This window comes from Schistosoma haematobium, chromosome 2, assembly GCF_000699445.3.
Source record: "Schistosoma haematobium chromosome 2, whole genome shotgun sequence".
Lineage (NCBI taxonomy): Eukaryota > Metazoa > Platyhelminthes > Trematoda > Strigeidida > Schistosomatidae > Schistosoma > Schistosoma haematobium.
Genome location: NC_067197.1, coordinates 23,373,019 through 23,390,063, shown reverse-complemented (window position 1 = coordinate 23,390,063; position 17,045 = coordinate 23,373,019). Strand labels below are relative to the sequence as shown.

The 17,045-nt window shown below is 35.8% G+C and overlaps 2 protein-coding genes across 2 annotated transcripts; both read right to left on the bottom strand.

Annotated features, from left to right (window-relative positions):
• Positions 1 to 6,912: 6,912 nt before the first annotated feature.
• Positions 6,913 to 10,565, bottom strand: MS3_00010786 (uncharacterized protein; the record flags this gene model as incomplete). The annotated part of the gene is made up of 2 exons (XM_012945244.3): positions 6,913 to 7,950; positions 10,383 to 10,565. The coding sequence occupies 2 exons, from the start codon at positions 10,563 to 10,565 to the stop codon at positions 6,913 to 6,915; spliced, it is 1,221 nt and encodes a 406-aa protein (XP_012800698.2).
• A 115-nt stretch (positions 10,566 to 10,680) lies between these two features.
• Positions 10,681 to 11,049, bottom strand: ATP6V1F (V-type proton ATPase subunit F; the record flags this gene model as incomplete). The annotated part of the gene is made up of 1 exon (XM_051219186.1): positions 10,681 to 11,049. The coding sequence occupies one exon, from the start codon at positions 11,047 to 11,049 to the stop codon at positions 10,681 to 10,683; it is 369 nt and encodes a 122-aa protein (XP_051067849.1).
• Between the last annotated feature and the right edge of the window lie 5,996 nt (positions 11,050 to 17,045).

Here is a 17,045-nt window from a genome sequence, read left to right as displayed (position 1 = left end):
GTATGTTTATTTCCTTGAAAAGTCAGGCCGAATCTTGGTCAATAACGTGCGTCCGTCAGCATTTCTCACTTGTCATTTAGCCTGTCTGATTGACTCAGCGTATCAATTATTTCTAGTGCTGATCCTCAGTTGCTAAGTTCTGAAAGATTACTCTATGTTTATCAAATACTTAATTCAGAAAGTACAGCTGGTTCGACAACCGTAATACATTAATAATACAATCCATTTAAGTATAAAAATAATTCATAAATAGTAATTTATTGTGTCAGTCATTCTCATCCACCTCGATTTTTCCTCAAATCTATAGTTGTTGTCTACAGCTTCTTCCGACAAAAATATTCATTTGACTTTGAGCAAGCAAGATGAATACAAAGAGGAATTAAAAAATCGGCGACCTGTTTGGCTGTAAGTTTATGATTTATTGAGTCAATTTTTCCTGTTTTATGCTTTTTTTATGGAACACCATGTCTGTAACTGTTTGTCTGTCTATTTTTGTTAACTTTGAAAATTAACAAGGTTGATTTTTTATGTGGTAAAAGACTTATTACAGTATCGATAAATGTAAAATCAAAGATGGATATTCACTAATGGTATTGTATCGTAGTGATGGCCCCATATTATGAATTTACTAATGCTAAGAACCCCTGCCTAATACAACACGACAGTTTGATTACAAAAGTCATCCCGTAAGATGTACTGAACTCCTCATTCACATGATTGATGGGTGGCCTATTTCCTCGGTAATACAAATTGTCTTGTTAACACACACCAACTCACATCACTTGTTGCACTCAACTGATTGTTCTGTCTAAAAGCTTACTTTTGAAAAGCTAAAGGGAAATATGTACCACACAAACAAACCACATATACGTATTCATCACTTTGAAGCAACAAGTGCGTATACGCACTACGTCTTATAGACGACTAACACAAATTTTTTTGATGAGATTTATTGCACAGGAAGTAAATTTATCTGATAAAGTTGTCTACATTCATTAAGTGAAAAAATCAGAATAAATCCTACACAGGATTAGTCACTTCCTACTCCCATCTTCATTGTTAAGTTAGACATGAGAAAGTTTCAGGTTGGCCAAACCAAGTCTTTTTGCCAGCTGATCATCAGTTATCATCTCTTGGTTTAAATTGTTTGCAATTGTTCTAAACATGCTTATGATATTTGAAATATAAGGGATTATTTGTTGATAATTTAAACGTCATAGTTTAGTAAGATGGTTGCGGAAATTTTCACATCTTTTTAGACTCAACTACAAACATTTAATATAAAAGATGGATTGTGGCTAGCAGCGAAATACAGGACACGCATTTTGTCGTTTTAAACTCGTCTGCTGAATGTACGTGAATCGCATGCATCCAGCTGACGTGCCCCAAGCGAGACGAAACAATCGTTCTGGATTTAGTTCTAGCCAAAACCCATCTATTCAGTAAAATGTTGTGAAAATGACTCTATCGAGGCTATCCGCTCAGGGTGTATATATCCCAGTTAAGACTAGTAAAAAAAATCTGTCAAGATTTATCAGTAACGAGATAACCCAAGTCTTTAATTAAGTATAAGACATTTGTTTATTCAGTCCTTGGCCTACCCTTCTTTCTAGTTCGTGCCTATGTTACTTATTTATCAAGTACAGATTTACGTACGAACCTGAGAACCACACTTTTTGTAAAGCTAGTGATACCATTGGGTTGCTTGTACTCGAAGTAAGAATCGAACATTAATCTCCTGGTTGAAAGCTAGACGCTTTAACCACTTAAGCTGACGCTCCACTTTAATTCTTGTTAATCGTTGTTTTCGTCTCTTTTTTCTGTGTTACGAATCGAAATGTGAAAACTTGACCCATTTTGATGTTGTCTACCTTATAATTTCATAGTTTATCATGAGAATACGGCTCACTATTATGAACAGTCATAAGGAATCAATATTCTACATTAAAATGTGACATGTTTTTCTCTGTTAAATTTATCTCTTTCTCATATTGTTTCACTTTTTGTGTGATTTTTAATTAACCAAAAATCCATGTATAAAGTTTTATTTGATTTAAAGTTTTAGTATTCAATCTCTTTAGTAAATAATTATTAATGCAAATTTTAAACAGATTTTTGAGATTAACTCTGTACAAAAGAGCAGTTTGAACGATACGCATGAGAAACAAAAACTAGATTCTTAATTACTGTGTTCATAGATATAATCATGAAAATAAGCCAAATAGTATACTTTATGAGGTTCGTAAATAAGAGAGCTGTAAAACCAAGGTTTATACTTTCCATCTGCATTTCGCTGCATATTTTGCATTAATTTGTCATTTGTTGTATTGCCTAATGTTGAAGAACAGTAGATGGTTAGCTTAGTATGTCATGCTACTTATGCTAACCAGAAGAGTTCGATCAAATCTGTTTGCCGCGTGGTTCCATATGATTCCCGATCCGTTTATATGCTAAATACATTATTTTTCAAATCAATAACTAATTAGTACATCTATTTTATGTCCTCATAGGAATACTTCATAAACATTGTCTTTATAATTATTGTACTTGACGTTAAATAAAAACAAAAGTTTCTATAATGTGTTGCTTATAAGCAGTCTCCTGTACATATGTAAGAATCCAGTGCATATTTTTGTAAATAAACATCGGAATTAAAGAGTATGTACTTTTATCAGTGTAAATTTTCCCCTCGACTGCTTCTTTGTTTGTTAGCCCATATTTCGGCACCGTTTGTTCATTATGTATGTATCTCCCCTGTTTCCAATTAGTTTTGTCTCATTTTAAATTCATAGTTCTTTGGCACCCCGCTGTCATATTTTAGGGGTTAGAGAGAACCATCCTGTTCTATAAGTGTTAAAATACGACTACAGATTTCAGAATCGAATGGTGATTGAAATTCAGTGCAAAAATTAAATATCTGAATTGGTTTCGGATTAGTGAACACAGACTAAATTATTATTTATTTATTTAAACACATAAACATTGGTACAAGGAGGCACCAAGTAGATATACGCCACATAAATCACCCGATTTGTGTGAGGGCTGTGATACTGCTCGGGTACCCGGACCGAAGCAGGTGGTTTTCCTAGGGGGCCACACCCCGAGCCTTTGACCTAAAGGTCTGATCCACAAGACAGTGGAGCATCGTGAGGAGATGCAATCCCATGGAAGCCGGTGACCAACGATTGGTTCATACGCCATTTGTTTCTGAAGGATACTGGAGCTCATGTGCACCATTGGTTTGGAGTCCAGTTAAAGGGCCAGACATTCGCTTTTCGTCCTTTCAATTTCGTAAACAACACCCCCGCCACGAGAAGGCAGTGAGTAGGACTTCCCTGGCAGAGGCTATATACGCGTGGCCGTTTGAGAGTATTTCGAGAAGGAGGGCGGACTTTCCCCACTCTCGGCCGTACCAGGGCATTTGGGGGCACACAGACTAAAACGCTCTCATGATCGATTCAGTCTATCAACATAAGTCAGGGAATCAGTAGGTAACTTGGGTATTTTTAAACAACTGTAATGGCTAGTGAGTAGGGATGATCACTCACCAAAAATCTTTCAAATAATAATAAATATTATCAACAAATTAATGTCTCTAGACAATTTCGGCAGAATAACATTCGTATATTTAACGTATTCACAACTTGAGAAAAGAAAAAGCTCTTGTGCCATTGTCCAGATCAACCAATTAAATTTTAAACACATCTTCATATCTCTTGTACCAGACGTCTAATGTAATATCATTTTCGGGATCAGAAGTAAAATCAGTGATTTGAAGTGCCAATCTTCCTTAAAGTGTCTCACTTCTAAGCATAGACTAACAAAAATAAACATAAATGGATTAAGTATTGCTACTAAGGTGTTACTGGATAATTTCAAATGAATGAAGAACTAGGCGAATGGTTTATAACAAAAGGAACAAAAGTATGCTATTAAAATGTATCAATGAGTAAAATATTAAACTTCTGATATTTTGCGACTTAATATAAGTCGCTTATTCAGTGAATAAAACGGAAGAAATTCACTTTACTATTTATTGGGATATTACAAATATATTATCATATTATTTATTATACGTCAATTAGGATGAAAAAACCCACTGAAGGGTAAAACAAATAAAAAGCACAGAAATACTGATAACATTAACTGGATATACTTTATCAAGTTTTTACTGATTTATCACAGGTATATCCTCTGAAGCCAGTAAAAATAGGCTGAGTAACGAGAATTGTGATGATACAAATCACCAAATTCTCATTGTCATTTCGGAAACTGCTAACTGAAGTAACGCCTCATTCATGATGCTTTCAATAGAAGTTACACGCTAATGTAATATGATATAGTTAATGACACCTGGAAATAAATTTTAATTAAGTATTATTTCACTTTTGCGTAAGTTGATTTCATGAAAAGTTAAGATAAGTAGACATTGTTAGATATTACATTCTTACTACCTAAGATGGGTGATTTCGTTTACCATATTAAGACTATTCTGGTCAGAACTGACAAGCCTTTTTTCCCTAATTCAATGTGAAAACTGTTCAGAATAATATTCGTTTTATTTTCAGTGTAATAATGTAATTTTTATTCAAGATAAGATATTCTTTATATCGATTTAACATGTTCAGCATTCGATTTCGTCATAATTTCATATATGTGACTTACATTTACATATATTAAAATAATTAAACAAAGTGTATGTATGGTAACATATTCAATATTTTAATAGGTTACTATATGTTGATTTATGGAAACTATTAAAATCATTTTTTACAATACCGAACGGGATTTACTATCATAAATGTTGTTTTTAAAGGTATGTAGCTTTATCTAGGTCTTAGGAATCGAATAAGTACTAATTGGTATAGACACATTTCAAACCTTGTTACGTTTCTATTTTAATCTATCTTAAAGTGTTCAAACCTGTGGGTAACATCCTCACTTTGCTTGGATACTCGTCTGCGTAGTTACACAATGCTAAGGCATAAAGTCGCTTCTGGGTATTTTTCGTACTTTTTTTGTATGATTATATTAGTTAGGCAACTAGAAACAAACTAACGTTATCATGCTTTTCTCGTAGTTGGAAAATGATCGTGAAGTGGATATTGTATTATTTAGAAAACTTGGTGCTTAATTTATTTTTGAGGACTGTGTCATGCATATAATAATAATAATTTTAGGAATCAACATTCCTTTATATAACAATGGTTTTATTTCTAGTTTTCAGGCTAAAGAACGGTGGGAAGCGAAATCGAATATGTAGCAATGTAGCTACCGCATCCAACAACATTGGAGATTATACGAGGATTTTAAAAGCCAACAGTGCTGTTATAGTTTAATAAATTTCTAAGGAATAAACCAATATTTTACGCATATTTCACAATAATCACCTATTTACATAGTACCCAACATTAGATGCATTTTACTTAAAACACCACTTTTGTGTGCCATGGTTTCACCTGTCACGTTTCAAAAACCGGACCGTAAATTTACTTAACTACTGAGTTATGTTATTCACTTCTACAAATTTCAGTTTGTTATGTACATGATATTCGTTCCCTCTAACTCACAAAAATTCAGTAGCTTATGATCAAATATTGCAATTAATTGGGTTACCTTGTTAGTATTGAGAATATTTCATGTTACTTTACTTGTAGTCATTAAATCGTATATTCTAACTACATATGAAACCAGATAAGTTATACTATCGTTATTAGATAGGTAAACATTTCACTACTGGAAGTTTGTACAGACTTGCCCACAATACGTCGCGGAGTGATTAGACGGAGATTACTACATCTAAAAGCAAAAATAAAGGTGGTTAAACCAGACTCATTTAACTTCAGTAGGTTGTTTTTCAGATTGTCTGCTCTCAGATTACTACTTAGCTATCAGTCAGAAGTGTTTCCGGATCCTACACTTTATTGACCATGTCAACGTGAAATTCGAACTGTCTAAACGAGCTTGACAGCACTTTGAGTTGTTTTCATGTCTGCAGTCATGTACAAATCCCATTATACCAATTGGATTCAACCAGTATACCTTGATGTCTGTAGATAGTCTAGTCTCTAACTTCATCAAGTTTTTCGATCTCTACTTCGTTGCCATTCTCATGATTAATAATTCTATTTTACGTTTCTTTTATGCGCCAGCAAGATCCAGAATTTATAGCCAATGTTTGTCGAGAAACATGCGAATCCTATTCCCAACGTACCACTAAGATATCTAATAAGAATTACTTTATATACGTTCACCTCGGCGAACTGTTATCTGTGCATTTATTACGAGGGCATATGTACTGCTAGGACTAACTACTAATGTTTTCAACTAGATTAAGGAGTTAATGACTGCAATCTCGTTTTTATTGAAATTTCAGCGGAACTGATTAACTTTTTACAAATAGCGCAACATCTGTCTTTGGAATTCAAACTCGTTCCATGCTGTCACCTATAATGCTGCAATAAGTAGTGTCGTGGTTGCAGTAAGTCATCTTAATACAATCATATAATTACAGGTGTTCGATATCAGAGACTTCAAACTAACATCTAGATCATATCTGACACAACATAAACAGACTTAATCACTTCAGCTTAGCATATCGACTTTTAATATCCTCACTGATTGGTATCATTTACTATTTTTATAACGTCTTGATTTGTTGCTAAATGAAGAAAACATAATAATTAATCGAATTTTCAAGAGCATTTATTTTTAAAGTAATACATCAAATTAGTAAAGATTAAGCTGACGAGAATACAATTTAGATTAAGAGGTAGCAAGATAAATGCTTGGAAATAAACACACAAGATAGTCGATTAGACAAATTATGATAGGGAGACTAAATTTTTTTTACATTTGTACACTAAGAAAGACAATATACATAGTACTGACACTAGAAAAGGTTACAGTACGTCATTTTTTTGATAACTGCCCAGATTCTATTAGAAAATCTTCAAAATCAGCTGCTTGTTCTCCATCTAATTCTCCTAACGATTCATCAGAAAGATTGAGTTTCGAACCGATTTCTTCATATACTTGGTTTGATTCCGTCCAATTTTGACAATTGGTGTTTTGAATAGCAGCCATTTCGGAAGCGTACATTAGCAGGTCTAAAACAGTGGAACGGAGTATTTTTGTCGGTAACTGTTCTTCGACTAGTAGTGTGCGCATCCCACTTAGGCATTTATTTATTAACATTGAGAGATACGATGCAGATGTGCAATCTGTGGACGAGTGATACGGGTCATTCTCCCGATCATCCAAACTACAAGTACGTTGCCAGGCACCATTAAGGACTCTTACATTGACACTTGCTAAAGCGGAATTGAAATACATAAGTCCGTGAGAGAAACCATCAAATAATTGATACAACAAGCTATCCCAGCTGGTTTCAGATAAAAGAGCGCACGATGCATCTAGTAGAGACAAGCCGGTTTCATTCACTTCAGAGTTTCCCACTCTGACAAAATGAAGTTGGAGTTCGCAAACGGCATCCACAAGTAAACAAAAGTCTATACAGGGTTCAATGGGTGGAATACATACGTAGGATTCACAATCATCAGAAGCGTTTAGATTAGTAATAAGATATCTGAGGAACACAACCAGACCAAAAAGATTATCAATTGGTAAGTCCATTGGTTCTTTTTGAACATCACTGGACTCCACACTCATCCTACAAGATGTAGTGGAGTCAGACAAAACATTTTCTGAGCTTAACATCAAAGACTTCAAAATGCTTCCAGATAGAACTTCTTGAGTCATCAACTTAACACTTTTCAGGACACCAGCCTCCAAACCATTCCCCTTTGTATCAGGCAAATAGGCTCGTACATCTTTAAGACATCGAAATCCCAGACTGACTCGTTTAACATTTTTTGTAGTCAACTCGGCAAGGATTTCTCCAACCAGATGAGATGCCTGTGGTACATCAAGCTCTGCAATTGCTTTAATCTGGAGTTAAGGAAATAACCCAACAAAAAATATTGTTACGGTGAAAAGTTGAATTAAAATTGTTACATTGCTACCCTACTTAGTAAAATACTTTATCCAAGTGGGTAATTATTGTTTATTTATTTTATTTAAACACATAGATATTAGTACGAGGGGGTACCAGATACATATTCGCCACACAAATTTTATTTGATATGTGTGAGGGCTGTGATACTGCCCGGGTGCCCAAACCGAAGCAGGTGGTTTTCCTAGGGGGCACACCTGGAGCCTTCGTCCTAAAGGTCTGACCCACAAGGCAGTGGAGCAACGTCAGGAGATGTAATCCCATGGTAGCCGGTGACCAATGATAGGTCCATACCCCATTAGTTCCCTCCGGAGCCCATGTACACCATTAGTTTGGAATCAGGGTTTTTCAAATTCTCTAGGTAGAATCTCTGTGTCCACCAACCCGGTTAAAGAGCCAGACATTCGCTCTTCGTCCTCTCAATTTCGTGAAAAACACCCCTGCCGCGAGAAGGAATTTCCTGGTAGTGATTATATGCATGTGGCCATGTGAAGGCATTTCGAGAGGGAGAGTTGACTTTCCCCATTCTCGGCCGTACCAGGGCATTTATTGTTTACTCTAAGATAATAAAATACTCTGGATTGGTGGCGTAATAGTTAGTGCCTGACTATTAACAATCCTAGGTGTTTTTCCCTCACCAAAGCAGAAGCTAATCTTCTAGTGGCTTGAAGTCAGGTACATAAAATATTTACTTGTTAAATTTGTTTCTACGCACGAATTGTAAACATGCAGCAGGAACAATCATGTCCTGTCATATGTTTACGAAAAAGATCACACGGAGGTTAATTATGTTTCGGAAACTGTTCTTTTAATTAGCAAAACAAAAAACTAGAAATTGATAGTTGGCAAATTACCCTTTGAATAGTATGTGACGTTGATTAGACTTCTAATACACTTTATCAAAATAACGAATCTACAGATGCTATTTGTTTGAGGGTATATAATCTATTAAAACAACTAAAAACCTTGAAAATAACCGATTAGGAAAATTTACACCAAGTAAAACAGCATACCTATTGAAGTGCCCACAAAAAGGAAAGTGATATGCAAAAGGCAAAACTAAGTGACTATAAAATAGCATTATTGAATGTTAGTGTACGTTATTACTAGCCATAAATAATGGAATACTCGAAAAATATGGAAATATGCTACTGAGTTATCCTAATGGTTCAAAATACTGTGTATGTGAGGACTAGTAATGTTAGTTGGCAATGCGACTTGCATATGTTTTTAAGTTGCATAACTGTCGGTTGCATATTGTTTTCTCCCGCCTTAACCCTAGACAACATTAGTGGAAGTAAATCATCACAGGACACTACCTATTTTAGGACGCACTACTGCATGACATTGAAATATGTAAGAACGACTTAAGAGGTAAATAAAGTCAGTTTACATAGTCACTGGTGCTTGAAATGGTTGACCTATGAGAGACAGCCCCTATTTATTTGTTTGCGTTATAGTACCTCATGATCGTATGCCTTTTGGGTGGTTTAGCTAGTAATGAACTTTCTCGATCTCTAGCTGAATTAAAGCCATTTAGGATCTGTGGTCTAACTAACCAGTAGACATAAGTTACAAGTTGATAACTATGAACAATTGTTAACGTTCGAATGATAACCATAGGTAGATTAGAGCAACCGATATAAAATATTAGAGTATACAAATATCATGACGAATTCCACATTGGAAATAGGTCAACCAAGGACTTAACGAATGTAAAGTCGCGCACTGCAACACAACAGTACTTACTGTCAATACAACTACCTCTTAACCTAAGGGTTACACTTGACTCTCAGTAGTTATACGCTGATGTCTGACAGAATCGAAGGGTTAGGAGTAAACTTATCCCTAAAGAAATCAGAGCGGAGGAAACAAATTTTGTTTGTCCCAGTTACTTTACTTAGGAATAAGTAAGATGAAAACGACAAATACAATAATAGGCGGGCAATAAGAGAAAGAAAAATGATGAAATTCACAATGAAGGACCAGCACGGGTATTAACATACTGTCTGACCTTCGGCATTTACCTACAAGATTAGTTTATATATCTAAAAGATAACTGAACGTGGTCGCAAAATATACATGTGCATATATCTATTGCCCTTCCAAAAGAAAATGATGTTTCGACATTTAGTCTATAGTTACCGATCTGAAATACCTTTAAGACCACACAAACCTGTTGATGTGTGTTAGGAAACGTCATAATCCATTAACTGAGTTACATTCACGCAGAATGCATTGATAAAGAACTACTGACATGGAAGACAAATATTTAAGTCTAAATGAAACGAAATTCAGCGTTGAAACTGCTTGGCACTATTTATGTGAGGAATCCGAAGACAATTAGTAGTATTGTCGGATGACTTACTTTTTTCATGTGTGCTTGAACCTCTCCTAGAGGTACATTGAAAACATCCTCAACCACAGTTTTCATCTCTGACAGTGTTCTTTGCTTTATATCAGCCAGTGGTACAAACTCCTTTGCATTTTGGTCAAGTTTTGAAGATACTGGTTTGCAGTCAGACATTTCTAAAAAAAAAGCTACACACATTGGAGTATCTCAGTGTGAAACATTCAGAACAAGTGTGATTGAAAATATATATTAAACAAATCAGAAAGTAACATATTATGCACGAAAAGGTATGATCAAGTTTATATTATATGCGCTAACGAAAATCTTCAGCACTGAATAAGCCTTTTGCTCTTTTTAAAATAGTGTCTTTGCTAGCATCGTACGGAATATCACGGTTGGGTATTTCCAATATGGCCGGTATGGCGACATTATGAGAGTCTATAAGATGACGAATCATTTCGGCAACATTTTGTACGATCAAGATAATAGCAATATCATCCCGTCCTACAAAAGTTCGAAACACATCTTCAATATCAATTAACGATGTGTTTTTATCAACAACAAAGAAATTAGGTCGTCGGTTTTTATCAACTTCCCCGGTTCCACTAAGCAGAAACCCGGTACACGTGTCTTCATCTCCTATTACTGCAATTAACTTCCCACGGGCAGCAGGAACAGCCATTCGCAAACTAATTAATATAAGCGCTGTAGAACTCACACAATGTGTGTACTGAGAAGTAGCGTGTGTAAACAAAAACCTTTGTTAGTTTTAAAAAATAATTTCATGGGTTTTAAACTAGTGAAAATATTTTTTCACTAGTTCTTTTATTATTGTTCGATGAAGAATCAAAGAAACCACTCTGAGATTTCGGGAAATAAATATAACAAGGTATCAGTGCTTTGAAATATGTCACAAAATCGGAATGTAAAAATGAATATTTTGGTATTTCAGGAGCTTAGTATTTCCATGCATATATTGATTTCTGTTAAGGGATAAATGCTAGAATAGTCCATTTTAATTTCCTTGCATTCTAAGTAGGTTAGAAGCCCTATTCCGAAAAAGTCAGCAGAAAATCCATTATTATTTATCCTCAGAATTCCTTGTTATATTCTTTATTCAACAGTAAAAACAGAAATTCAACCTGTAAATATTAGTCCTTGAAATCTGTAGTTCTGTGAGATCCTATATCGTTTTGTCAACACTTGCTGATATTATGTCCTGGTGAAGAATTTCAATAGTTAACTACTGAGTGAGAGAAACGAAACCCCAGATGTAAAATATTTAACCCCGATTTTTTAACTTTCTTAGGATGACTTCTCAGGTGAGAATTTATAGATGGAAAGAAAATATAAGACATATAAACTTCTGAATCACTGTTCAGTATACGGTAACTCAGTGTTAGATCACTCTATAACCTGATGTAAGGTAAGAGAAATAGGTTGAGGTGTCTCAGTCCATTTTCATAAGACGACTCACTGAGACTTTTCACCACGTTGGTCACTGTCCGTTAAACTCCTTCACGTATATCTCGTTCTTACTTGAAACAAATACTCGCTGCTTGTATCCTGTATTAGAGATGTGGTCTCACAAACATTGGATATGATACGTTAAACACTTCTTCATCCATGTAGTAAAAACGACCTACGAATTGCCCTACAGTTAGTCTTAGTTCTAAGGTCATTGCTTATCATAACTTTTAGATTTTGGGTTACTTTAGGTAAAGTCATATTACTTACGTCAGGGATAAAAGTCTCGTTGCTGTTATTTATTTGCATCACTACACCCCTACTAGAATTAACTTCTAGTAAACACCTATGCATTCATTCAACTAGTGAATTCAGGTTTTCCCGTATTATGATCTTACCTGACATAAGTTTCATGGGTCTATAAATCTTAGTGTCATCTTCAGAGAGTAGAGTATATGACTTTGCTGTAGTCGGCGAAAAAAGAAGAGAGAATGGGACTGTAATCCCATGAACTCCAGAACCGACAGATTTTTATGTTGTTAGGCCCGTTTTTTCCGCACCTTCTCATATTCAGATTTGTGTAGTAAGGATAGAAGGCCTACGACCTATGCTATTCCTTTTCTAATATGCTTCTGTCAGTGTCTAGTCTTCTCTTGAATGAGTCAATTGAAGGTGTAGACACCACCGCCTCAGGTAACAGGTCCCAAGAATTGATGACATGGTGTGAAAAGCTGAATGCCTCGGGTATATTATTCGTTCTTGGCTGTTCTACTCTCCTGCTATGTCTTTTGAGGTATCCCGATATAGTGGGAATAAAAAGACAGGATATATTAGCCTCGAAATTATTTCTTTGCATTCTATACATCAAAATCAAATCATTTCTTAATCTTCGGTAGGACAGAATGAAGTGTTTTAGCTTTTCAAGCCGTTCTTTGTATGATAAACCCCGGAGTTTGTAAGCTGAATAGGTAGCTGCCTTCTGTACTTTTTCAAGGATGTCCGGGTCACTTTTAAAACTGGGGCCTGCAGCCTAAACTCAGTTCTCAAGCTTTGTTCTCACTAAGGTTATGTATACCATTGTGAGCTTGATAGCATCTAACTTGGTGAATGTTCGTCCTAAATCCCATAAGGTTATAACCCTTTTAACTGCAACCTCTCGGCAATGGGTTCTGGTCTTAAGATCATAACTCACTGTAACTCCGAGATCCTTGTGAGACCAGACCTTGAGTTCTGGTACTTTCCCTATGCTATACCTATTAACTTTTTTCCCCAAAGTACATGTAAAAACAAGTTGCTGCGTTGCTAGGTATCAACCACTCCTTGCTCCAGCTAATCCAGCTAACTTAAGTCTGCCTGAAGTGCGTATGATTCTGCGTCTCCCGTTATTTCTCGCCAGATTTTTATATCGTCAGCGTATATTTGTAGAATTATAGTCTACTATGATACTGGTACCGCTCTAATAATAGACTTAATCATAAAATTATATATTTGTCATGATGTGACTACCTAATCTATAAGATCTTACGTGGAAGTCACATTATTATCTACACCCACTCATCTCATAGTAACAATCATCAATATATGGTGAAGAACACACTTAGACTAGAGATAGGACAATATGTTTGATGTGAATAAAAGGTATGTAGATAAGAATTTTTGTTCCTGAAACCGTCTCTCCCTTTCACTCTGATTTTAATTCAGCGTAAAACACAGAGGTTGTGGTCTGTCTTCTTACTTTTCTTTTCCTAGGTGTGACTGCGCACCACTCATATACCTTATTTTGTCTCTTAATAATATCCTCTACACCGCTTAGACATTGCTCCCCCTTAGTTTGTTTAGTGTTGATATGTTAAGCCGGAACTGACACTGTAGATATTTTGTGCCCATAGGTATACCTCGTTCTATTGATAGAAGATACTACACGAGCAGTGAATAGGTCTTCATTCAAATTGTGGTACAGTTACAGTGGAGTGGGAGGTTACCTGTTCAAGAACACAAGGCTTTCCGATTTCAATGCAAGGTAATAGGAAATGTAGTGCCTATACGAAATAAGGAAGTGAATAAATACTTGAGCTCCATTGTTTTGACATATACTTAGTTGTTTGGGGTGAAATCTCAACCAATGAACCTAAGCTGCTGCCTCAGTATTGCCCATAATTCGTCTCTTCTCAGCTTCTTTCTCTTTTTTCTTGTAACAATGCCTTTATATGTATGCTAGTTATCCGCTTCTCTAATTGGGTTCACTGTGATGGTCTCGTTGAAGTCTAACGTTGGGATCATGATAACGCTTGATGTTTCCTCGAAAACTGTATTCTGCCTACCTACTTCTGTTTGTCTATCTGAGGGCAATTTTCTAGCTATGTTCAGCAGCTCAATCGCCTCGACAATCAGAAGAGACTTTGTAGAACAGTATGCTTTGCACAGCCAACGTGATAGTGGCTTACAGCACCTTTTATCTGCATTCGGTGTAAGTCTAGTGCACACATTGTAATGCCACTTATTGCAGTTGTCATACTGCACTTCATCATAGATCGAGGAATAACATACAGGTCTACCACAACGATATTTGATTTGTGCCATAAAATTGTTTAGTGATCTCACAGGAAGAACAAACAGTGAAAACTGGTCCCTAGAATAAGTGTCTTTTAAGGCTTGATAAGTGATGGACACTGAATACAAAAACATAGCTTTGTATATTACTGTATCTAACAACAATATAAAAACCCGACATCAGTAAATTAAAAAAGACCTTAACACCTATGGATGCAAAGAGTACTAAAATATATACTCTAATTTCTGAGGAAATCAATCATCCAGTTTCGGATTTCATGATAAATTACAAAAAAATCGAGTTTATTTAAGGTCCAGGTGAGAAAAATAGTTTTCAGCCTTTAGAATCCTCGGGAAAAGATTTTCTGGTCAACCGTTTATAACAAGTGTGAATTAATTGTGAAGGTTCCTTTTGGAAGTTAGTTACTGATTGGTTACTTCAGAGGAGTATCCACTTGTGTTTATTCTCTAGGGTGACCTATATCCAGGGATTATCAACTCTCGGTTTCAATTTAAGTTGGACGGGGGCTTGCTGGCCCGTGTTGGTTCAGGGGATAACAATTCCTTACTTGATTCAAGTATTTTTAGTATGTGTCTACAGATGTACTTCAAACACGAGATCAGTTAAGGAGTCACATTCGTTGCTGATTCAACGTGAGAGTTAAAAGTCATCTGGCAATCAATTTTTCCTGGGCTTTAAAAATTTTAACATTCTCATAAGTTCTCTATTTCAAAAGGCAAGAAACGTTAACGTGTGTCAAATGCAACTTGATCACGCAGTGATTCGGAAATTGATCAGCTCATCTGTAGTGCTTCTATATTAAATTAAATTACTTTTAGTATAACCAGACTGACGTTGTACAGAAGCTCTACAATTCTAGGAATCAAGGTAGCTGGGGGCAATTGAATTTTACCAACAGCTCACTGTTTTTATACGCATGGATTGGTGACATGAATGTGATACTTGAGTTAAGAAAAAACAAACACTGTATACTAAGTCAAAAAGGTTTTAGCGTCAGCCTGAAGATGCTACAGGTATTCGGAGTTTGATAGCGCCTTTACGTATAACACTTTTCTAATCAAACCATATCAACCCAGTCAAACCAGGAGTCAGAAATGAAAAGGTTCGAAGATATATTTGTAAAGCTATCGGTTTGTCAAGAAGAGTTTTGTCTAACTTAGTTAACAGTTTCAAAGGGTCCGTAGAACGGTATACCTAATCGCCATCTGGTGAGGATGCATGGCCAAGTGCCTAGATGAGTCTGTAGCATTATGGTCTATGTCGTTACTAGTACTATTATAATTATAGACCTGATCCTAAAATTGTGGATATGTCATGATGTGACTGCATAATTTATAAGACCCTTGTCTACACCGAAATACCGTATCGCAACAATTAATTATATGATACTCGGTACTTCTGATAAACATTTTGGCTAAAAGTAGAATGATATATTAAAGGTGAATAAAGACAGGTTATACAGAATGATCACGTCAGCGATGTTGAGATACACCATCCGGTCTAATGGAGTCACTTCTTTCTTCCCGCCTTCCCCATTAATGAATTTCTCTTCGTGTCAACTGTTGAAAAAATTTTTCCCAGTTATATCATTATTATAACTTGCAAACCTGTGTGGCCTGTATGTTGGATAACGCAACGATACCGACAATTAAAGTAGTGAATTATCGATCGGACCAATGACGCATAAAACACGTGCGAGCAGCCTAGAGTCCTGTCGGTCTCACTTCCCGCTTAGCCCAGCCAGTTAAGTCCAGAACACCAATCTCAGTTTCTGCGATATGAATCAATTGTTTCAAACATACTCAGTTTATATATCAACCAGATAGACCGCGACGTACCATAAAATATGAAACAACACTTGCACAAGAATTAGCCAAATGTGGCTGTGATTGAGAGAGGTAGTAATTAATAGACAGGCCATAAGTGTTGAGTGGTAAATCGTATAGTAATAGTCTATGGGTCAAATCAAGGCTTATAATAAGAGCGACATGAATATGAACAGTTTAGTTACATAACAATTACACGATAAAAAATATGGTCATAGTAATGGCCCATAAATGGGTCCCAAAAATTACCATTCATTATTCTTTCGGGATATAGCACTCACATTCAGCTTTAGGGTTTGTGTGGTTAAGGCCACTACAAGTTCAGTAAAATCAGAATTATTTATTCTACTGATTTATTTACCGCTACAAGCTCTATGTAACGGAAATAGGGTCGTACAACGTTTGGGAACTATTTCACGGCAGTGTAGTGTAGTTTCCTAGCCTTAGCTAATGACAGCTACTAGATGACTCAATGCTATGTACTGCGTATGTATCGTACCTTGGTGACCAACATTCATCACCATACGCTTGGAAGCATTTATCTCCAAACGCCAAATTCCGAACTGTTCAGAAGCTATGAACTATCAAATTCACTTTTTATTACCCTCTAAATTTTATTACTGTCAGCACAAATTAAAATCGATGATAACACGACTCTCGAAAGGTCATTTGCATGTAGGAGAAATAGATTTGGTTCTAAAACCGCATCCTAGTAGACTACATTAAGCACAGTTTTTCAACGAGACAACTTGAAGTTGACCCGTACTGTTTTTTGGCTACCAACTAAGAAATCATGAACCAGATAACGAAGTT